The 24,289-nt window shown below is 35.7% G+C and overlaps 3 protein-coding genes across 7 annotated transcripts in view; 2 read left to right on the forward strand and 1 right to left on the reverse strand.

Moving 5' to 3' along the window:
- LOC129793804 (growth/differentiation factor 8) overlaps positions 1 to 24,289 on the forward strand; it is a 26,052-nt gene continuing 1,763 nt past the window's right edge. Inside the window, exons 1-4 of one of the 3 annotated variants that reach the window (XM_055834181.1) lie at positions 1 to 136; positions 4,877 to 4,969; positions 11,058 to 11,154; positions 19,404 to 20,508. In XM_055834181.1, the coding sequence (XP_055690156.1) occupies positions 20,103 to 20,508 (406 nt within the window). In that variant the 5' untranslated portion in view covers positions 1 to 136; positions 4,877 to 4,969; positions 11,058 to 11,154; positions 19,404 to 20,102. Of the gene's footprint in view, positions 137 to 4,876; positions 4,970 to 11,057; positions 11,155 to 16,163; positions 16,315 to 19,403; positions 20,509 to 24,289 lie in introns of those variants that run through there. The other 2 variants (XM_055834180.1, XM_055834179.1) reach the window with 2 other exon arrangements.
- LOC129793810 (uncharacterized) lies at positions 2,933 to 4,946 on the reverse strand. Its single transcript, XM_055834190.1, has one exon. It carries the CDS (start codon positions 3,943 to 3,945, stop codon positions 3,481 to 3,483), a length of 465 nt encoding a protein of 154 aa, XP_055690165.1. The 5' UTR covers positions 3,946 to 4,946; the 3' UTR covers positions 2,933 to 3,480.
- LOC129793808 (uncharacterized) lies at positions 21,719 to 24,276 on the forward strand. 3 transcript variants are annotated; one of them, XM_055834185.1, is made up of 3 exons: positions 21,719 to 22,104; positions 22,164 to 22,396; positions 22,455 to 24,276. In XM_055834185.1, exon 3 carries the CDS (start codon positions 22,746 to 22,748, stop codon positions 23,238 to 23,240), a length of 495 nt encoding a protein of 164 aa, XP_055690160.1. In that variant the 5' UTR covers positions 21,719 to 22,104; positions 22,164 to 22,396; positions 22,455 to 22,745; the 3' UTR covers positions 23,241 to 24,276. The 3 variants fall into 3 exon arrangements, with proteins under 3 accessions (XP_055690160.1, XP_055690161.1, XP_055690159.1); XM_055834184.1 differs by having other exon boundaries at positions 21,832 to 22,104; XM_055834186.1 differs by having other exon boundaries at positions 22,164 to 24,276.

Consider the following 24,289-nt stretch of genomic DNA (forward strand, 5'->3'; position numbering starts at 1 on the left):
AAGAAAGAGTGTTTGAGTTTCCTTGAGATTCGGGGGAGTTTCTTCGTGGTGGTAGCGAGAAAATTCATTCCCAGGGAAAATTTTGGCGAAAGGAGGAAAATGAAATTTATATTCTCATCATCTTTACATTTTGCAGGTATGGAGTTTCAAATTAATTTCAATAAATTTGTTTTATTTATTTTTTTGTTATTTATTATTAAAAAATTAATATTGGGAATAATTTCGAGGGAAATTCTTCAGTGGGTAGAATATTAAAAATTCTTGGTAGTAATAAAAGAAGTGTTAAAGAAGTTTTTTTTTTATAATTTATGATTTCAAAATAAATATAAATTAATTAAAATTAATATATTTTTCTTCTTCTGTGAAAAAAAAAATTTATGGAAAATTTAATTTCTTATCAAACTGTTTTCAAATCTCATATATTTTTGCAAATTTAATTCTTTCATTAATAGTTATCATGAGGTCAATGATTACGACATCCTTTGAACCGTATATAATATATTTTCGATACGAATAAATTCTATTTTTGGCCTAAATGAATTTATTTAGACATGTAACGAAATTTCTTGAGAGAACTCATTTTACAAATTACTTAACTTTCTTTCAATCTCATAACAGAAAGAGATCGTTTGAAAACTTTAAGAGATTTGAAAGAAAATTAAACGTTAATTTTCTATGTAATTTTTCTTAATTTTTCATGTATTTTTTTTTTTTATTAAAAACCGTGGAAAGAAAATACTCTACTTACGCTAATTTTGTCATCTGGTTTACATGTGTTCTTACTTTTATTTTTTAGAAGTTCTTAAAAAAAAACAGAAAAATAGGTAGGGGAGAGCGGGGTTAAAAAAGTCACCTAAGGGTTTAGAAAAAGCTCAAAATATCATATTTTTCAAACAGATAAAGTGGAATGCATAGCTCATTTATTTAGGAAATTTATTGCCCTATAACTCTTTCTCAGATCATTTTGCTCTATCTAGCTAGGAAATATGATATTTTAGGCTTTTTTCAAACCCTTAAGTGACTTTATTAGCCCCGCCCTCCCCTATATAGGTAAAATCGGATACGTAACTTACATTTAAGAGAAATGCCTTACGTTTTTCTTTATATTTGTTAGGCTTCTTAGACATGCTCTTTTTTCAATTTCGAGGATTCTTCAAAAAGTTAAGTAAGGACTTTTTAAGCAATTTTTCCTATTAAATTAAATTGATTTTGCATCAAAGAAATATTTAAGGGTTAATGGGCTTAATGATATAAAAAAAACTTCTTTCTTTTTTTTTTAATTATTCGTTTGAAATTTTTTTCATCAAAAGTCTTGAGATTAATTTAGTTTCCTCAGTTGACTATCATCTTTAAAGCCTTTTACACGTTTCTCTTAAAATCTTAAAAATTCTCCTTGTCTTTCAAGTGAATTTTCCGAATTTTCTAATTGCAAAATTTCTCTTTTTCCTCAAAAATTTGAATCTTAAAGAAAATCCTTGAGACTTTTTCAAGAGAACTTTCCTAAGTCATTTTCTTAGTTGATTTAATTTTATTTTATTGCCACATTGCCAAAGCCAAAGAAAATTTCCAATTAACCAAAATGGTGTATAAAAGGGTACGTCTTAAATCTCGAGAGGAGATGCTTTTGAAAAGGAAGTCACGAATGCAAATATATAGGGACTTAATGGAGTAGAAACCCTATTATATTATCTTTATACATGAGAGGGATTTTCTTATTTTTGCAAGAAAATTAATGTTTACCGTACAAAAGGGTCGCCCATGGAGTTATTTAGTTGTATTTTATTCATCAGAAGAAGAAAAGGGTTGAAGGGATGGAGATGAAAATTTTGTGTGTAAATGATGAAAATCTTCTTCTTTGGGGCGAGGCGAGAAATCTTCTTGGGGAGAGAAATTTCTTCGTTGGCATTATTGATTTCTTCGCTGAAACAACGCTTCGCTTCTCTCCAACTAATCAAATTCAGTGTAAGAGCCTCAGAGCATTTAATTAGTTCCCTCCTTGCCTAATCCCTCTCCTTTTGCCCCGGTGTTGGTGCTCGTTCTTCGATGTTAGAATAAATAAGGCGCCACGGGGGGTGCACACTGTATGTGGGTGGATGGGTGGGTGGTTTGGGTTGGGAAGTGGCTTGGTAGGCAAAGGCACACGATGCGGGGGGAAGCGAGGAGGAAGATGACGCGCGTGGAAAAGTAAAGGAAGGATGTGTTAAGAAGAGAGAAATAAGGGTATATGTATAACATTTTCCTTATAAGGCAAAATGAGGGTTCCCTGGCGCACAGCGAGTGGGTGCTGCCGTCTCAAGAAAAAGTGGTGGCTGCTCCGTAGAAAGGAAATTTTGAGGGAGCAACCGCGCAGTGATTCGCCAAGGAGTCGCTGGTGCGCCGCCTCAAGAAGCCCCCCGCCGCACGCCATCCACCCACTAAAACTCGAGGAAAAATATTCCTCCATATACAATATATTCGCCTCTTCACTATTTTCCCCCCAAAAAGGGAAAAGCATTTTCCCACCGGAGACGCCGCACCCCCGCAAATGAATTATTCAAGCTGCTGCTGCTGCTGCCTGGGAAGCTCTCCCTCCCTCCCCCCCTCACCTCGCATACGGGAGTTTTCAGCGTCGTATATGTATGGCATTTTCTCGGCAAGGCTCCCCTTAGCGAGAATTTTGCGAAAATGGGGGATACACCCTCTTTTGTAATTATCTTCTCAAGAGCGCACACACATTTATGCTTTCGTGAGCACATAAATTTTAATTCAAAATGTCGTTCCTTAACCACGGAAAATTTCCTTCGAGAGAAGGTAATTTTATCTCTTGAGGAAAATATTTTTACTTTACATATTTTTCTTAAGAGATTTTTTTTGTGATAAGATAAGAAGATGATTTTCTTCACATTAAGAGAAGTAAGAAAAACTAATTAAAATCTGATAAGAAATAGAAGAATAAAAAAAAAGCTTGAATGTTTATTGAAACGATAAATGATAAATAAATCAGAGATTTTAAAGACAAACCGCAATAACTACAAGATTTTTTATGTTTGTAGCAAATTAAGGCATTATATCTAGATTACATACTTAATACGACAATATATCGTAAAATTGCATAAATAGAATCAACATATTTCAAAAGTAAAACAAATCCTCAAGCTTTTCTCCTTTTCTGGAATTTATGTGTCTCTAAATTTATTGCTATTGATTAAAAATTGATCAGAAAACTTTAATTTTTTATCAAGAAAAATATTCAATTTAATTTTCTGCATTTCTAACATGTCTTCAATCTTATTAGAAGTTATCAATGGCTTAGAATGGAGTAATTTAAGGGGGGAAACTATCACAAAAAATTAGGGACGAAAATAGAGAAATTAGCAGTATTTATTTCATAAATACTGCACTTTATTTCATCATAAATCTAAGGAAAATCTCTTCAAATTCAAAAGATTTCAAGCACAAAAATTGATCAATTTTTTTTTTCTTTTTATGTTTGAGGGGCCCTCAAACCCCGTAGATTTCAGCATTGTAGGAAAAATTGAGCGTGTTATTAGCTTCAATGATTATGCTAATAAATCTCTGTCCAATGCCACCATTAAGTACGTATCCTCTCCCTTGATTCGATGTTTGATTCACGTGGATGCTCACGTAGGTCACAACAGCACCAGAGCCCCCATTTGTGGGATAATTGAGTGAAAGTTGAATATTTTGTGGGAATGCCCAGCTATGGCTACCACGGGATGTCCCCACAAGACGATCTCCAGCCACTCTCCCGCCAAGACTGTAGTGAATAGTCTTCCCAGCTCTCACTGATTGTGAATCCAATTTCATCAGCTGCACATCCGGATTGGCTAACTTGAAGTCACTAATGCTGTCCACAATGCGAATCTTCGCAGAAACATCATCCGCATCAGACAGGACGAATCCTGCTGCACAAACAACCACCAAAAGGAAAACTAAACGATTCATTTTTCTTCTCTTTCAAAACTAAAAGAACTTCTTTCCGTGTGAAGAACTGCGCCGAGAATATTGTTGAAGAATTGCGGAAAATTTCTCCATTTATAGGAAATTCATTGAGATTGAGAAATTGATAAATGAAAGAAGAATGTTTACCTAAGATAAAGTTTCTTTGGAAAATCGAGAAAATATTTGAGAGTTCTAAGAATTGAAGAGCCAAAGTGATCGATAAGAAAATCTTGATAACAATTGCGCAATATCTTATCACATTTATGAATGAAGCATGACCTAATATAATGCAATTTCATGAAGAAAATTATTTGTTAAGTCTCTAAAAATTTATTTTTATGAAATTGTGAGAAGTGATGAGATTTTCTAAACACTTGATGCATTAAGTAATCAACAGAGAAAAGGAATGATTCAGAATGTTATTCTACGTTGTCTGTCGTCTAAATAATAAAACATGTTAACTCTCTATCAATTTCTCGAGCTTAATAGATTTTCCATTAAAAAAGAAATTTTCTTGAATTGATTGTATGCTTGAGAAGAAAAATTCTGGATGAGAGAAAATGGTGCTCTGGTGACCCACGTGAGCATTTTACGTTAAAAAAGCAATCGAAAGAAGGGAGAGCCTCATAAAATTATCAAATTTTAATTTAAAAGCTCATCAAAAATTTTTGGAATATAGAAAATTAGTTTTTTTTTATCAAAAGTGTCTTCATTAATCATTTCTTAATCTTAAAGAAAAATAGTTCAAGTGAAAAGATTACCTGGGCGTCATAATATGTTTTTCAATCTCCAACCTGATCTCCAAAAATTTCTTCATTTTAAAAGGATTTTTTTCAATTAAATTTCTTTCCTATTTAGTCACAAAAATAATTTCCAATCGTTGATCAATAAGATGAGAAAAAACTAAAGCACTTTTATTAATAATTTTTCACAGAATTTCCCTTCTTCGGAGTAGATCAAACGCGCGCATTGCAAAAGGACAACTCTCCCGCTAAAATTGCAAAGATAAACTAAATGGACTACAAAGGTAAGAAATTTATTACACATTCAAGTCTAAAAATCCTGATTTTCCAATCGTGGGAATTCCCTGGCATTAACCTGATTTTTTCATGGATTTTTCGAGGGTCCTTTTTGGTCGATCCTTGCTCGGTCCTTAGGTCAGAGTGGACTTTCTCAGAAGAGTAAGAAACCTGTCCGAATGAGGACTAATTCCCACACAAACCCGTAAGACAAGTTAAAAGGACGCGCAGCTCATCCTTTTTTTCTTTCCCACAAGAAACTCGTTCAGGCAACCCCTTTTATAAAAAAAAATAAAATCCTGGGAGGAATATTAGAAGGGAGAGGGTTTGAGTGAAACCACCGCCTCTGCTGGATGGGTGCGTTGCAAGAATGGCGCGTATACGGGGCCCAACCCCTCGTAAATTTTCTCGCGGAAGTTTCTTTGTACACCAATATGGCTGCCACACCTACGCCATTATCGTGTAAGATGCGGAGGAAAAACAGTCTCAAACATCGCGCCAAAGTCACCTCCCACACTCAGCGCAATCCCCGAAAACTGCGGCGAAAGTTGCGATCGAGAGGCGTGTCTCAAAAATCCCTTTTGAAAGGATGAAAGACGCCAGAAGACGCCACAGTGAGTACCCGGGTGGTGGGAGAACGGAAAACCCCCGCATGTGCGTATGGCGCCAAAAACACCCGCTTCCCAACCACCCCAAACCCGTAAGCTTTTTGGGGGTTAGTTATCAGCCACCCCCTTCATAACAAAAGTTTTCTTGCAATATCTTGTGCTAAGGGGTTCTCCGGGATATTAATTGCCCAGAGAGTGACTAAACTTTTTCTTATGCGAAAGTTTAATTATGAGCACACACACCAACCTCTTGGCTCCCCCCTTGGAAAATCCCGAGAAAATCGATGAGTTTTGGATCCCCTCATTAGGATGGGTTTGCGAGGTAGTGGTTGGAGAACAGATTAAGGACACAAAATATTCACCTTAATCTTGAAATAAATTGTGCTTTCAATTCTTTTAATTGTATTTTTTAAGTCTTTAAAGGGCTTTTTAAAAAGGTTTTTAAGAGTAAAAATTCCATTCTGATTTTAAATTCAAAAGAAGGTAAGAAATCACTAAAACGGAAAATCATTTAAGATCATATTCTGTATTTTATTTGTCCTTTAAATCTCATCACGTTAAGTCTTAAAGAAAACGACTTTTTGCGTTTCTTTTAAATTTAATTTTTAGTTTAATAGCCTAAAAATTTAACAGGGACCTTTAAAGAAATTTTTCATTAAACTTTATTTGTTAAAATTTTATCAGAATACTTGAATTTCTTCTGCTGGTTTTGGCGCCTAATAAATATTCTAAAAATACCCAAAATCTCCACAAAAATTAAGATAAAGAAGTAAAATTATTTCTTACTCTATAAAAAAATAATAAATAAAACGAATGAACATTTTTCTTATTTTTAATGTTCTTATTAAAAAAAAAATATTTTTTCAACCCTAAACTCTTCAATATCGTGCACCTCATCATTAACCCCTGTTTTTGCATAAATTTATGCGCTTCAATCACGGTGCTGCCACCTCTGGCTATGCTTTCAAATTTCCACCTCAACCCCTTTAAATTTTGCACCCCATCCCCTAAATTTTCACATCGTTCTGCTACTGAGCACTATGTGGTGGCAAAATCATTCGCAGGGGGAACGTCTTGAGCTTCGCGTGGCACAAAAGGGGAAGTTATTCTTGTTTGAATTGAAGGGGAAGTAATGGGAAATGAGGGAAATGATGCAAAGCACGTGGACTCGGGGCATTGCTCGGCAATTGGACCCTCTTTGGGTGTTAATTAGCGGAATCAATCGAAAGTGAAAAATATGTTGAATTTATTTATGGATGTTCTCATTAAATTTATGATTTCTTTGAGGGGGTTGCAAAATAGAAAATTCATTCATTTATTTCAATTCTTTCTCTTTTATAGTTTTGAAATACATATTGTTTGTGATTTATAAGAGGGTTGTTTTATTTAGTTTTTTTCATTTTGCAAGTGGAGGAAATCATGAGGAAATCAGTGAAAATAAAAATACAAAATCTTGTAGAAGAAAATTTAATTTATTACTCAGCTATTACGCCGCATCCTTAAATCTTCTAAAGTTCCATAGCTTAGATTAAGTGAAAGGATGATTATATTTACAGCATTATGAAAACTTTACTAGAAAAAAATATCCTAAAATTTTAAAAATGTTTAGATCTATGGATGATAAAAAAATGTTTTCAAATCTTATGTTAATTATTAAATTTTTAAAAAGATTAGGTAATAATCAATTCAATGATCAATTCTTAGTTTTACCTCATGCAACAACACTTGTCGTATAAAACCCTTTTTGTATATGGAGCTTTGAGGGTTTTACGACAAATAGGTACTGTTGCAAGTGACGATTTAAAAAAAATAATTTTAATTTCTTTTCTCAATTATTAAAAGAGTAAATGAAAAATCCACAAGAAAATCGCTTATTTGATTCAATTCACAAATTATTGAATTTTCGCCTAATTCGAAATTGATAGTTTTTAAATTTTTTTTTGAATTCTATTAAAAACAATTTTAAAAAAATCTCTGTTTGCCATTAAATTGATTTTTTTTAATTGAACAAATATTGGAGAAAAGCCTTAAAATAGAAGCTGTAGGACATTCCAACAAGAACTCTCTCTTGACAATAAATTTTCTCTCTGAAAAAAAATCATTAAATCTTTTTAATTTCCTTACGTAAGTATTTTTTTTTCGTTGAACAATTTAGGAACTCAACTTGCGAGATGGTTGAAAAGGGGTTGATGCGGTGAGACAATAGGACGCGGCCAGTTGCTCCTTAGAATGATTTTTTTTCTACCAAAGAGGGGAAACTGCCGAAGAAGGGTTGATGCCTGTTTCATATATTTTTTTTGCTCTCCTCCTGGACAAAACTCTCCCTTTCAATGAAGGGGTATTCCTTTCAGCTTATGATTCCCAAAAGTCCTCTTGCTTGAAGACGCACGAGAGGGGAATACTTTTAAGTGAGAGAGTGAGAGAGAGAGCGCCTTTGCCCGCGATTTCTGTGAACAATCAAATTAAATGTGACGAATTTATGTGCGCTCAAGTTTTTCGCCGATTTTTCCCAACCAACTTCTGCACAATGTTCCCTCTGTACCAAGCTCCTGGAGAAGAATTGGTCTGGTTTCTATCTCATATTTATGCGCCTAAAATTTTTGGGGATTCATTTTCATTCTTTCCCTTCTTCCCCCGAAAGATTTTTCCCTTCAAAATAATTCGTTTTTTTTTTTTTTGCTCTTTGAAGCACTTTGGGGTGTGAAAGTTTCATTTCCTTTTGAAAATATTCAAAGAAATTTATTTAGAAAAGGAAAACATTTTTTGTTGGTTTAATTGACTTAAAATTTTATTTTCCATCCCTGTGAGAGGTGTGAGAGTTTATCAGTCCATAAAAAATATGTTAGAAGGATTTTTAGGCGAATTATCACTATTCCTGGAATAAAAACATATTAAATTTCAATTAAGGCATTGACGAAATTTCGTTGAATATGAAAAACCCTAAAACCCTAAAAATGGTTTCAGAAAACACAAAAAACCAGAAAACGTTCTGAAGAATTCAAATAGTTAGAAGCTCTGTTACCTAAAGCACAAAGCAGGGAACGAAAACTTTTTGAAAGTCTTTGTTTCTCGTGTTTACGGAACGATAGTTTTGAATTTTTTACGTTCTTCGAAGTTTTTTCTGGTTTTGGATTTTTTTTTACGTTTTGCGGATTTTTTTTCAATATGTACAAAACAATCTTTCAACAGAGATTCCTTTCAGAATTTTCTCGGGATTCTAAACAAACCAGAATAATATCATTCTAGAACGTCAGATAGGTATCGAAAAAGCGGCAAAAGACGGAGATCCTAATGCAATCAACTAGCTGTAAAAATGAAAATCTGGACGAAGGTCCTTTCTCTTTAAGAAATATCATAAAAGTTCTTTGATCCGATCCTGTAAAGAAAGTAAAAATACTGTGAAGAATCCTTAGGTCTGCCGGGTTATCTGTTTCGACGGTGACAATTTATTTATTACGCGTAAAAAATAATTTTCGTAAATTATACGAGCAATATGAATTAATTATCAAATTCCTTCACATCTGTATATCACTGAAGTAAAAAATATAGCATGGATGGAACAGTATAAAGCGAAAGAACGGTAAGTAAAACTTACGGGCTGTGATTCTTTCTTTGTCAGTGAAATGTGAAATTGACGGAAAATTGAGGATGGGCAAATTTTGAGGAAGGCTTTCTCGCGCACCGAATCACAGCCAACGCGCAGATAATTTGTGAGAAGCCTTAATAGTGGGCGTTGGCTGTGATTCGGTACGCGAGAAAGCCTTCCTCAAAATTTGCCCATCCTCAATTTTCCGTCAATTTCACATTTCACTGACAAAGAAAGAATCACAGCCCGTAAGTTTTACTTACCGTTCTTTCGCTTTATACTGTTCCATCCATGCTATATTTAATTTTTATCTTTGCAGTTTATATATATTTATCTTTGCATTTATATATATATATATATATATATATATAATGTATATATATATAATGTATATATCTATGCATTTATATATATTTAATTTTATTTTATATGTGTATATATAAAACGCCCCGCTTCGCGGGGCGTTAGACTTATGTAACTCATGATATGACATGTTAACTTTAAAACGCGATATCTCCGGAACGGCTACATATATTTTCTTCATTTTTGGCATGATGAAAGATATTATAGCCAATTATAACATATCAAAATATGAAGCAATTCTATAAAGCGGTGCTCGAGATATTCATCGAAAACTCATCGAAAATTTTGTTTTCGATTTTAGCGCCACTTGCGGTCATTTTTTGAACTTGCGATGTTCCGAGCAGTTGTAGGGCTCGTTAATATCTTTCATTTGAGCCCGAGTTGATCAAAATCGGTCAAGCCGTTCTCGAGTTATGGTCGATTTTCGATGAAAAATTGTGGCGGCCATATTGACTAAACGGCTTGACCGATTTTCAAAAATGAGGTATCGTTGGAAAGGTCTTGATGGCCCCTACAACATATCAAAATTTCAGACCTCTAGCTAAAATAGGGGCTGAGATATAGCGAAAACAAAATTTGACAGTTATTCAAAATGGCGGACGCGGGGGTGGGGGGTTGGATTTGATTTCATAATCGGATGTCTTCCACCCGATATATGAACTTTGCCGTTGACCGCAAGTCTCTATCTATTACCGTTCTCTTGCAATATAGTGTTATATTCCGGCCGGACGGACGGACGGACGGACGGACGGCCGGACGGACCAATTTTTGGCGCCACCGTTTTTTGGAATGTAGGGACCCTAATTCGTGCTCATCCCAAGTTTGAGCCCGATCTGACGACTTTGCATTTTTGAGTGTACACAGAAGCTGTGCTTCTTTCAAGAAAGAATCACAGCTAAAAATTAAAACCTAATCATAAAATTTTCTGAATTGTTTCTTACCAAAACTGAAGAATATTAACTATTGAACTCAGAAGATTTATTAATTTATTGGTTCCAACAAAGGGAAGACTGGGGTAAAATGACTCAAAGACGTAGAAAAACTCAAAGAACTTTAAAAAGGGGAATGTTTAGTAATATTTTGCCAACTATTTGTACAATTTCTAACAGATTCTTTTATAAAGACCCTTCATGTTTTATTTAAATCTTCAGAACGATATGGAGGAATCAAAATTATTCCATTAACATCTCACCTCACATACCAGGATCCTATATTGCTTTAAAAAATCCTTCCAAACTCAAGTTTACTTCCATCTAGAAAAAAATCTTTTGTTCAGATGCTGTGGTTCTTCTTAGCGGAAAATTCCACAAGAACGGTCAAATTCTATATAAAGAAATTCAATAGAAAAAAATCAACTCATTGAACTCTTAATTTTAAGAGTTTCAGAAAAAATTCTTTATAATTTATTGCAGGAAATCTCAACTATTTTTATTTCTTGAAGAAAATCCTTCAATTTTTCTACATCTATACTAAAAAAATCCCCCTTTTGTCTCTCATTCCGAGGTACCTTTTTAAAAGCATCTCTCCCGCCACTTTTAGGGGACGCACGGGAATTTCCAACTGGGCACATGGAGGATACTGCGCGCGAGGTAATTCATTTATCAAACGGGAAGCCATGGTGGTGTGCGGAGGCAAAGTAAGTATAAAAAAAAGTCCGCACGTTCTATTTTTGCGCCATGTCGATCGTGAACACAGTGAAGTGGAAGGAAATTAAATAAAATACCTGCCAAGGCAGGAGGGTATGACGGGGGTGGCGAGATGCTTTTTCTTCAACACGAAGACGCGGCCTGGACAAAAGAAATTTGCCGCGCTGCCTTCAGCGCGCGAGGGAGTTGGAAACTTTCAGTCCAATCGGACAATTTTCGAAAGGGGTGAAAATCGAAAGATGCTGCCATACCAGTGTGAGGGGCGGGGGAAGGAGGATGATGCGGGAGGGTATGAGAGGGTGTGCTGGTGGCAGAAATCGCCCAGGGACCGGGGACCCTTCGCGAAGACAGCCCTTCGTATATTTTGGTTGAGAAAAAGAGGGTTCGCCAGTGAGAGATGGTGTTAAAAAATCGAAAGCGGCAAAAAACCCTCGCGCTCTTTCATTAACCCGGCTGCCCTATGGCTTATTCAGCGGTGTAAAAGTGCTGATGCGACTGCTTGCAAATTAGCTCATTTTGATAAAGAATCTTTTTTATGATGTTGAGACTTGTCGGGTATTTTATTACGCCACATGCTCAAAAATTTTGGAAAATACCGCATGAGATGCAAGAAAACATCTTTAAACTTTGCACGTTAACATCGTTACGAATTAGTGTAATAATCGTGTAAAAAATTGTTTTACTGATTTTATTTTTATTAATTACATTCTTTGAGAATTTTCAAAGAACATTGAAGATTTGAAAATAAGCATATTTTCATGTGTTCTGCGTAACGTATTATTTTAAGCTTTATCTTCAATTTCAATACGTTAAACATATTTTTTCTCTTCTCATGGATAAGAACGTCTAGAAATACTTACGGCTTCTGCAGCTTTCTCTGTTTTCTATAAAACCAAAAACACATAAATTTTTGAAAAATCCGTTTAAATTTCGAATTTTCCTCACAAATTCTTCTACAAAAACACTTAAGAATCAAAACGTAAAAGAAAGAACAGGCTAAAGGTAAAATAAGTAAAATAATCAGGAAAAGATCTCCATTTCCCCATCGATGAGTCAACGTAGTAGTGAAATGGTAGGAAAATGTGCTTGGGCAGTTGGTGCATTGTCGGCCGGGCAGTGGAAAAATGCGGGAAACTGCGCCCAAATCGAAACTCTTGGGGAGGATGGTTGGTGTGGGCGATGAAAAATGTCGAGATGGGTGGGTTGGGGGAGAGAGTGGAAAAGTAGAAGTCATCAAAAAGTGTCTCGTGCTGAAATAATGTAACAATGCCAAGCCAAAATGGTGCGATGCCATCAAACTGGGCAACGTGCTCTGGACGAAAAGCGAAGAAAGAAAATTTCCTTTTTTTTAATTCAATTTTTGTAAATTCAAATTTATTTTTTTTTCTTTTAAATAATAATTTACAAACATTGTACAGAGTTTTTGGATAAATTGGATAGAGGAAGGACTTTAAAGTCTTAATAATCTTATTCTTAGGCTTTATTTTAATCCTAAATCACTTTAAATCATTCAAAGAATCATCTTCACAACACAATCTGGAAGAAAATGATTTTATTTCTTCTTAAATTATATAATTTTCAATACATTATATTCAATTCGATATAAGTTATTGAACGAAATTAAATTTTATAATCCTACGAGAAAAAACTTTAGCTCCTGATTTTAAGAGAATTTTATGAAATAATTTTGAAGATTATAAAAGTTTTTTTTTCACCTGAAGAAAGCATAAAAAAAACTTAATAAAGTTTAGGTTAACCTACTTAATTAATGTTGCTAATTAAATATCTATATGTAATTCCATTATTTTTTTATTTTATTTAGAAGATATTTACTAACATTTAAGTGATTTAAGTACTTCCATCCTTCTAAGACTCCTAACACATTGAAACATTGCCGTATAGAAGTAATTAGGTAAATAAATAATGCAATAACGGAAATTTTACTACCAATTTAAAGATTAATTATTAAAGCTCAAATCAATTAAATTCAACCTCATGAGAATTTATTTAGAGACCTATTAAGATACTTTTGATTTTTTCTTAAAAACTTAACTTCAAATCTACTGACTTTACCTTAACAATAAACCTTCAGGAAAACTTAAAAACTTCTTTTCAATTTCTTACCATTCTTATATGTATACTTTGTTAGATCAATATGAAAGGAGTTTATTCATTTTGCACAACAATATTTTTTAGAAACTCATGAAATTATTTCACAGTTCCTTCTAAGTTAAGATTGAAGAATCTTTTGCATTTCTTTTTAATTAAACGTATTTTTTTTCTGTTCAACTCTTCTTTCAATCAAATTGAAGTCAGACGGAAATGGAAAGCACTGTAATTATGTTTTCCAGCACAAATGCTTTCTTTTTAAACAACAAAGGATTTTCTTTAAAAAAATCTTTTCATTCATCTTCCATTAATTCTAAGAAGTTTCTTTTACTTTCTATTATAAAAGCTTTATAATTAAATAAAATTTTCAAACTAATCATTAAATTGTTAATTTCCTAATAGAAAATCAAAGATAAATAATCCATAAATATTGTCCTTAGTTAAAGGCATTAGTGATCTGCGTGGCATTAGAATAAAAAAATCCTCAACATTTTCCCGAATGTTTTCGTAAAAGAAAATTAATATTCTTCAGCTAATTTGCTTACTATCAATTCAAAATGTAAATCAATGGGGGTTTGCGCTTGGCATTTTCTTCTTCGCACAGCCACCCAAGGAGAGAGGGTACCGCGGGGTAGGTAGGCAGCAGAGCCACCCTCGGCACTCTGCAAACCCCCGCGTGCACCCCAACTCGCGCGGCATGTCCAAACGAGGGCGTCAGTTGAAAAGAAGAAAAGCGACAAAAATCGTCTTCAATATAGCCACCACCACCACCCTACGTCCTCTACCCTCCTGCCTAAGTGAGTTCCTTTCTTCGCCACCCCCCTGCCCATGTTGGTGTCCCTTCTTTTTCTTCGTTTTCTGACGTGATTCCGCTCTGCTGTACCCACCAAAGCAGCTCTCTCAACTCAACCCTATACTTGGCTGTTGTGCCTGCTATATGGGCGCAATGGTGGTCGATGCCTTGGCATGGCTGAAGAAAAAAGTATATAAGGAGAAGAAATACAGCTCATGGTATCAACTTTTTGTATTTCACCCTCATTTCAATTCCGCAGCCCCGCTCGTCCGCGAGACCCCGCGGAAAAATACAAATACAGCGCGCGCGAGAAAAAGGGTTGTGAATTGATGGGTGTTTTTTCGGGGGTTGTCGGGGTGGGCGGCGGTGGACGCCGGGTGGAGGGTGAGTTCAAAAAAAGCGCGGGCAAGACGCCCGTTTTGCACAGAAAAAGCAACGGGGAATGGCAAACGACGCGGGGGAAAGGAGGGTTGACGCCACAGTGGGATGGGTTGTGAAATAAGGGTGGAAAATAAAAAGGGAAAAGAGCGATTGGTCGAAAATATAACCAAACGGGGGGTGAACAGCGTAGAGAGTTCCTTTTTTCTGTTTTTCTTCACCATCCCTCCTTTTTCTTTCTTTTTATCGCAACGCGCGGCTCACCCTTTTCTGTACTTTTTCCATCTCTTCTCCAAGGCATCCCAGAGAGGAAAAACTTGAATAAATTACCATCTACTTTTTCCACCATTAATTTCACTGACACTCACAGCGGAAAAGTGGGCACACAACGACGGGAGTTGGAAGAGAGATCCATTTTTGTGTCCACGATTGAGCCCTATGGCTCTTACCCCCAGCGCTTTCCCACCCCCGTCCTCCCACACACAATCATTCGCATCAAGAAGAAAATATTCTTTTGAGAATTTTTCATTAAGTGGATTTCCGTTTTAATGCTCCCTTCTGTCTCTCGCTTTCTTTCTTTAAAACCCAGGATTCAACGATAAGCGATAACCATTGCAAATGCTACCTTACCCCTCTATCAAGGACTTTTATTCTTTCACCCTTTTTCTAAAGGGTAGGATTTGTAGAGATAAATTAAAAATCCCCGCAGCCATTTTTCAGTTCCATTTAAAAAGGATTTTCTTAAGTAAAATTCTTTTGAACAAAGAGACTTTTTTTTGCTAAATTGAGGCGATTTTCTCAATTCATTTTATTGTAGAATTATTTGGGAAGCTAGGAAAGAATGAACGAGGTTTTCGGGAATTTCCTTAATCTTCAAATGATGGCCTATTGATCGGAATTACATTGAAAATTAATTAATGGCAGCCTGGCAGCCATTTACTTAAACTTTCACGGAGAATTCTGCATTAAATGCATTTCTTTCATGTAGGTAACATTTAAGCTATGAATAAATCAGTTTTAAAGCAAGACAGAGTCCAAATTATTTAACCCTTTGAATGATTTTTGGATCATACAATGACTAAAGCTGATTTTTTTTTATTTTTTTCTATTTTAATTGGTTCTGAAAGCTCTAAAAGACACAAATTGATCTTTTTAATTGAGAAAAGTTCTCTTAGTTCTTCTAAATAAAAAAAAATCGCGCTGAAGTAATGTTTTAGTGGACGTGAAAGGGTTGAAATTTTATGTTAATGATAAATATGAGATAAAATTTTTTTCTCAAAGTTTAATTGGAATTTTTCTAGTCCTCACAGTTTAATAAATTTCCCTAATTTTTCCTTTGATTATTAAGAAGAAAATTAAACGAAACACGAAGAAAAATCTCTGAAACAAATCGTTATTTCTTGCAAAGTTTTGGCTTTATCCATTCTTCCCACCATCAAGCCTATTAATTGGTTTTTAAATATCAGAGAAAATCAATGAAATTTCCCAGAAAATTATTTATTTAAGAGAAAAAAATCTCCTGAATTTTTTATACTGATCCTATTCACCCCGGTTTTTCATGGCATTTAAATGGTAAACATATAAACAAAATTCCGACTATTTTTTTTATAGATATTCACGAGCTCACAATGCTTGTTAATCCCTCTCATCTTCATGTGAGACGTGATAAGAAGCTTCGCGTTGTCTCTATAATTAAGTATGATTTTCATTATCAATTCTACCCAGTTCCGTGTTGAGATTTAATAAAAAAGGCCACACTTTCTTCGCAGAGTGATAATTTTATTTTTAAAAGGAAAAATGTGAAATATTTTGGGAATATTTTAGTGCTGTTGGTTAAGGAATGAGTTGAATTTAAAGGATTTATAAACTGGTAAAGTAATTTTTAGGAAATTTTATTGAAAATCCTACATTTTCTGCTGAATTCTTACAAGAAATGTTATTAAAATCGTTTTTAATCAATTTTAAAATCAGTTTTTAATCGTTTTTCTTTTCTTAATCTTCTACTTTTCTTTCTCTGTTTTAGCTGTGTTTTTTCTGTCTCTTATCCTTTAAAAGAAAACCAATTAATATTTTTCATATACAAAAATTAATAAAAAAATGTTTTCCTGTCATTTTCTGTAGTTTTCCGCCCCTTGCTATTTCTACTGACAATTTTTTTCGCAACATCTCTGTTCGAAGAAAAGTTGGAAAATAATGGAAGAGTTTAATTATTTCCTTAATTTACTTCAGAAGTTACCAACCTTGAGCGGATGTTTGTTCGCCCCAGTGTGGACGGAGAGAAGGGGGGGGGGGGACTTTAATCATTAAAAAGCCAACAACAAAAAAAATTCTAAAGAATAAAGTCTCTCCTCCCACACAGTTTAATGAGAAACCTTTTGGACTTTTTCAAGGAATTTTCCACCCTTTAATTAGATTATTTTTTTGAGGATTCTCTCCTCAATGAGAAAAGGTACTGCGTGGAATTTTTTTTCTGATCCCTATTTTGTCTTATTTTATCGTACAACGCTGAAAAATACTGTCGCAAGGGGTAAGATGAAAACTAAGTAAATTACTTTAAGATTTAAAATATCGCTCAATCAATTTGAATCTTTTTGAAAGATTCTTTCAGTACCTATTTAAAATTTTGCTTGAAAAAAAATTAAATTTTTCAAGAAAACGTCCTTTTCACCCCACTGTACGGTACAATATTCTCCCTGGAAAATATATAGCAAAATCATTGCAATTAAATGAAGATTTCTTCACTTTCTTTCATTTTCTTGAGATAATTTCTATCACTAATTTCTTATGCACTAATCCATGAATTTTTAAAGCTTCCGGGATGCACAGGAAGTCACAAGAATCCTTCAAAATTCCGGTCACAGGGCCACACTATTTTTCTGCAAATTGTTGCACTCTCTGTAGAGCACGCACGTCAACAAATCGATAGAATCTCTCCCTGCGGGGGAGAAATTTTCATCAGGCGGGATGCCCCCTAATTTGAATAATAAAATCAATAAAATTTCCTCTTGGCGCGACGCGTGATTGTTGAATTTCTCAAAATTTTCCGCGCGAAATTGCCAAAGAATTTTCCACTGTAAAAAAAACCGTTGGAAACTTTTTTTAAATTTCAATAAAACTCTGAGACCTTTGAATGTCCTTCCTGCATGAAGACTTTGCACAAACTCCCGAATAATTCCGTCTTGGAAGTCCTTTGGCCGTTGCCTGTGTGCTGCCGGTGAGCGTCCGAAAGGCAGATGTCCATCAATCGCCCTGCCAAAATAAAGGGAGATGCGTGAGAATCCGGTTAGATGGGTATGCAAATGCAAATGGTCCTTTGCTAACCCTTTTTCGCATTGAGCCATCCTGGACAGCTGCCCAGCTATGAGATCCTTTTTCGTGACCCTTTTTCTTAACCCCCTTCCGTGTATTGTTTTGTCGTCTCCGAAGGGAAAACTGGTCAAACCGGTTGATGGTGACCTTAAATCCTGCATATGACCCTCGTGCATCCTCCTAATAACCTTTCGGACTTTCAACCCCTTTTTTTGCACCCCTTCTCGGACGACGAAGCTACCTCACGCATCGCTTTGCAGCACATCTCACATTGCTTTGCTGCCTTTCTCTCTCTTAATTTAAAAGAGCCGAGATGCACAGTCTCTTAAACTAAGAAAGGGTTAAAGGGTGATTATTAACCCTTTGGGGACAATCTCAAATTTTTTTTTAGATTCAATTTATACTTTGAAGAATGATTTTTAGCTTTTTTTTTGAAAATTCTATTCTTCTTTTGACATCTTATGAATATTTTACTTACCTAAATCTTTAAGCAATTTTAGTTCCTAATTTTTCCCGCCAGAGAGCCAAAACTTCTTACAGCGTCCTTTGTAGCTGAAATTAAATTGAAGAAATTAAAGATTTCAATTCCTTCTGCACAATTCTATCAACAAAGGAGAATTCTCTCTTTCTCTTTCCGCAATTTGTGTCATTGAAATCTCATGTGCAGTACAAAGATCGCAAAAGTTCTCACACATAAATTCCACAAAGACGCAAAAATCTCCTTCTCTGTCCGCCATATTGCTTCAAAGTTCTTTTTATTTCCTTATCATAACTAACTACTACAAAAAACATCCAGAAAGTGAGACAGAGATGAAAAACAAAAACCCTATTTTAGTGTCAGAGAGCTTGTGGGTGGGTGGGATGGCTGGGCCAGTCACAGCGCCAATTTGTTGATAATGGGGCACAATATTGAGAGAATGTGACTCCCGCGATGCCCTCTGACCCAAGGCGTGTGATAGCAACAGACGATGGGGATTTCATCATGTCGCCAAAGTGTGCGCCAGATGCCCGCTTTTTTGTGGGCCGTTGAATCCGCGATATGGGAAGTATTTTGAATAATCGCTGCGAACATTCCCTCCTCACCACGATCTTGCACGGATCTTCCGAGCGGGTTCTTCTAGTCAGTCTAATTATTGGTGGTGGTGGTATCGCTTCGAAATTCCAATCTCCGCATTATAATAGCTAAAATAACAAATTAATGATTATTTGACGGCAGGGTGGCACTTGGGGGCGCTGAAATCGCAAAAAAGATATCTGAGCAACTTTCTGCCATCATTTTGTTTTTCTGTTATAAAAATATTGTCTTGGAAAGTAATAAATTGCACAGAAACTAATGAGTTTAAACTAATTTTTCTCCTTTGAAGAATTTTATTTAAAGTTTCATTAAGTTTTTCCCACTTCTTAAAAGAATTTTAATTTGATTTTAAAGCAGGATAATGCCGCTATATCCGCCATTTTAAAGTAAATGTTCGCCATTTTTAAGAGAACTAGTTTGGAACTTGATAAAAAAAACGCCATTTTAACGATTTTCATATTTATTGAATAGAAAATAATTTATTTAATTGTAAAAAAAAAATTCTTGTGAAAATTTCAAGAAAAATTTAGAGAGTTTAGAGATAAATATAATTTGTTTAAATATCCTTCTCACAGAAATTCCTACAACGAAGCATAAAACTTATGATAAAAGACCTTTAAAAAGAGCCCCTAAATAAGACAGAAAAGATCCTCAGAAGTGCTCCAAAAGATGACATATTAGCTTCAGGATAGCTTCAAAAGGAGGCAAAAAGACGATCCAAAGAGCTCAGAAAAAAATCCCACAAAAAGAAACAAAGAAAGGTCTTAAAAGAGCTGCAAAAGAAACCACTGAGAAGCCCCAGAAAGTATAGCTCAGTAACATTCATAAAACACGACAAAGAAAAGATTCAAAGGGTAGCAAGGAAGATCCCAGAAAAAGTCTCAAAGAAAACCTTCAGGAAGAACCCAGAAGAAGAGTCTCAAAAGAAATCATAAAAGAACCCTAACGGGAAGCAAAGGAAAATCCAAAAAAAAACTTCAAGAAAAGCCCCAAGAAAGAATCCCCAAAAAGAGCTTCGTCCGAGTTCATCACTGCATCGTGAGAGAAGAGATTAGAGATTATCTAGTTGTATATGTGTGGCCAGGACAGTCCACCAGTCAGCTGGTGAAGCAGCCACCACACATCTCGTCGACGAACGATTAATGTTTTGAGAGCTCCTCTGTATGGCATCGGGCGACCCTTGAGCCAGTATCTCTCGGTTCTGCATTGCGCGAGAATGGTGTGCCGTGTGCCTGTGATCCCGAACATTTGACCTTTAGAACTATGTCCCAGGGATGGCAGTGCGATTCTATGTGATTCTGTACTTACTGGTGGTGTTGCTGTGGTGTACCCCCGGGCTCCTTGGGCGTCGCCATGCACGCTACTCCCCCGCCATCCTGGACAACAGCCTCCATGAGGATTTGCCCGAGGAGGATGACGATGATGCTGGTGGATGCCCAAATTGCCATGAATCCGACGAACTCACGGCGTTGCGCATTGAATTTGTGAAAAATCAAATTCTCCAGAAGTTGCGCCTCAAAGAGCCCCCAAATGTCTCCCGGAGCTCCCTACCGCGTCCCATTCTCGAGGGCATCATCGGCAGTCGCATGCCCTTCGATGAAAGTGAAAATTCCCTTAATAGGCACGTACGGGAGGATTACTACGGGAAGATTACGCAGAAAATTATCTTCCTCGATGAAGGTGAGCTAAAGTGCATGAGTGCTACCTATACTTATAAGCTTTTTGAACTTTCCTCGAAGGGGTTTAAAAATCCATTAAAAAACAACATTTTAGTGAATTTATTGAAGTAAAATAGAAAGTTTAAAAAAAATTGAATTTAGGAAAAAGTGTGGCAAAGGCATCACTCTGAGAAAATTGAAATAATCCGGAAAAAGAATTCTGTGAAAGTGTTACAGAACTCAAAGAACTTTAATAGAATATTTTATAATTTTTAGTATGATCTAAAGAAGTTAAAATCTTCGATCCTGTGAGATTTATTGGATTGAAAAAAAAAACACTTTTTTTCATTTCTTTTAATTTGGTATGAAATTGATCCTTTTAGTCGTTTTCTTGTTTTACCTTAATTCTTTGCAAAATAAATTAAATCAAAGCTTCTATAGAACTGGAGCTAAACGTTCCAATAGCAGTGAAATCTTTTAACAATTAATGAAAAATCGTACCAAATAAGTGCGTAAAAAATCATAATTTCTATCACGAATATTGGTCATTGTGATAAGAAATTTTTTTGTATTAAAAGTTTTCTCTTAAATGCGGAGTTTTAATATAAGTACGTCAATTATTAATGCAAGCGACGAAAATAAAATATTTTAAATGATAACTTTTCACTTCCCTAAATTAATTATTATAGACTATTTAACGGAATAAAATAATTTGAAAACTTACATGGAAATAGGTGAGAAGAGCCTTCAATTTTCCCAAAATATTTGTCTTGTAGGGGAGACTGGGACTTCAGTGAAACAACCAAATTTATTAATAAAATTTAAATTTTTTATTGACTCAATTAAACCCTTTTTGATTCATCAAACCTCAGTTTCCTCTATGTGTCAAAAGCTTTGAACCGATTGGACTTATTAATAAAGCTTTAGGGGACAACAGGGCTATGCGAGAGAGTTTTAAAATAGGAAAATTCTTTTAAAAAAATTTTATAAGAAAGTTTTATTTATTCTTTTAAACTATCTCGTCTTTTGTACGTCAAAATGAGCAAAACATCAGACACATTCAGATGCAACGGAAAATAATCTTAAAGTTGAACATTTTACTGATTTCTTTCGCATTAAAAAAATCACCTGATTGTCTGATATAACGCTGATTTCGACATAGAGAATCGTCTATTTTATTTTATTAAAAGAAATTAATGAATTTCAATGTAAAAATTTAAGAAAAGTTTAAGAAGCATAAAATCGTTCTAATCGAAGAAAATTAGGAAGAATTTATTATTTACCGTAAAATGAAGCATTTTAGGATTTATTTTAATCAACAATTTTAGGACTAAGCAGGCCATGTACACGGTCCCTTTTTCAATGAAGCCAAAGAAATTTTGTACCGAACTTTTGTTCAAAAATCATCCCTAGTGATTGAGGCGCCACTCGTGGCGGGCATGGCAACTTCTTTGATATTTTCTCTCGAACTCCTTAGTCTTGTTTGCGTCTTTCGGGAATTTAAAGGAATTTTCAATAAAAAAGTCATGGAGAAGGATCTCTTGGGATACGAGGAACTGTTTGTGAAGCTAATGAAGAAGGGTGGAGCATTTACACAGAATGATATCAGAGAAATTAGGTGAGTTTGACCATATTCTTTGAAGGAATTTGAGGATTCGCTAAAAGAAAATTTTCCAGATCAATTCCTTGTGATGTCCTGGTGGAATTGTTCCAGACAATGCAGGATAAAAATCACTTCCAGGACAAATATTTCAATAGCCAGATGGATTTTCTGGCAATCATGTATGAATCTTTTGTGGGATTGATTGCAGAGACACGGAAGATTAAGAAGAAGCAAAAGCAGCAGAAGAGGAAGAAATTTCTAAGGGAGCATCCGGATTTGTATATGAGAGATGAAAGATGGGATTTTTGTGAGTAAAATTTATTCATTTTTAGATTTTATTTGTTGAGCTGTGAGCTTCTTTTCAGTGGGAGACATTGCCAATGCAACTCCGGAGCAGATGCAGCTAATGTGGGTGGAGGGATTGAGGCGTGGTATCAATATGCCGGATACCTCGTCATTGGAGGAACCCAGACACGAAGGAACACCACAGCTTGATGAGTTCTTTGGGGAAGGAGCACCCAATCAGCTAGTGGAAGGAAGTTCTTCCGGTAACTTTGAACCCAGATTTTCTTCCACTCCCCAGAGCACAGAGATTTCAAACTCTTGGGACGAATTTGGACATAATTTCTGAGGAGTGTGAGATACCTCCACAGCCAATGGCGCAATCTGTGGATGCTTTTCATCCAGATCCAATACCCCAAGTGAATGCTACTCCACGTCTTTCTCAGTATTTGTCAAATGTTTCTCATCCGGAGGGGATTCACAGGACACAGGGACGAGTGATTGAATTCAATGAACCTTCCTCTATTCCACAACCGCATACACTCTCTCAAGAATTGCTTCAGGAGGTGCCAAAAGAGCCACTTCAGTTGATACCACCATTAAATATTCCTCCTGAACCACATGCACAGCTCTCTGGTGCAGAAGCTCTAGAACAGCAACAACAGCCTCCAGTTCCGGAAGCTGCAGAAGTTCAACTTGTTCCTGAAGCTGAGCATCAGGACGTGCTTGTTGAGCAGCAGAAACAAATTGTTGAGCAGCAGCACCAGATTGTTGAACAGCAGAACCAGATTGATGAGCAGCAGCCAGACTTTGTACGCTTGAGGAATGAAGCCATTCAGCGACATATTTCAACTTCTGCTTCACAATAACACCCATTAGAAAGCGTCGTGTTCATCGTCCTCTTGAGTGCTGGGATCTACGTGACGAGGCACCGCAAGTGGTGACAGAAGCAATGATGAGGAGGTTCCTCCGGCACACTCTGCACTTCCCGAAACCTCATATCTACACTTGTGAGAATGTTCCGTCAGACAGTTCATCGAATCAACCTCGTCAAATGAGCCATCAGAGCTCCTCCAGCACTCATCCAAATGTCTCTACATCCAAAGAGCAAGTGTCTCTGCAATTGCCATCGATTGGGGAGTTGCCCTCTGAATTGTTGAAGCCTTAGAAAGATGTTTCAATGATTCCGGAAATTCCGCCTGTGCCGGATGTTCCAATCTTGCCGGAAGTTCATCCACCTGTCCCAATTTTGCCAGATCACGAGCAATTGATTCCCATTGTACCAGATGTTCAGCAACCGATTCCAGTTGTTCCAGATCAGGAGCAACCAATCCCCCCAATGATTGCAGAAATTCAGCAACCTTTGCCAAATGCCCCACTTCAAGCTCAATCTGCTCCCCAGCCAATGGACATTGATCAGCAGCGTCTTTCTGTTCAGCATATTCAACAAATTACTCCTCAAACTCCGCAAGAAGTTCCAATCCAACCAGCTATTGTTGAAGCAATACAACCAGATGTTTCTGCCATTCAGAATCTTCCGGAAGCTGCACAAATTCCACCAGAACAAAAAAAATCATTCCACGTGAGCAAATTCCTGTTGCAACACTTGCAGTACTCACAGATTCCCAGTTGGAGAGGATAAAGAAAATCCTGAGGCTTCTGTATGCTAGGCGCGTGATGTCCATGATGGACTTGAAAGATGAATTTCCAGAGAAAATTGAAATTTCGGCTGTTTTTGGGTAAGAAAATTATTAAAAATTCCTTGAGAAATTTTTAATTTTTTTTTTAAATAATTTTGTAAATTTTCAGAGTTTAATGGAATTCTCTGGACAATGGTCAGTAATGATATCAATGAACTGGTAGCACGGAAGATTAAGAAGTAAAATGAATTGTTTCAAAAAAAAAGTAATGTGAGAGT

This window comes from Lutzomyia longipalpis, chromosome 3 (assembly GCF_024334085.1).
Source record: "Lutzomyia longipalpis isolate SR_M1_2022 chromosome 3, ASM2433408v1".
NCBI classification, from domain to species: domain Eukaryota; kingdom Metazoa; phylum Arthropoda; class Insecta; order Diptera; family Psychodidae; genus Lutzomyia; species Lutzomyia longipalpis.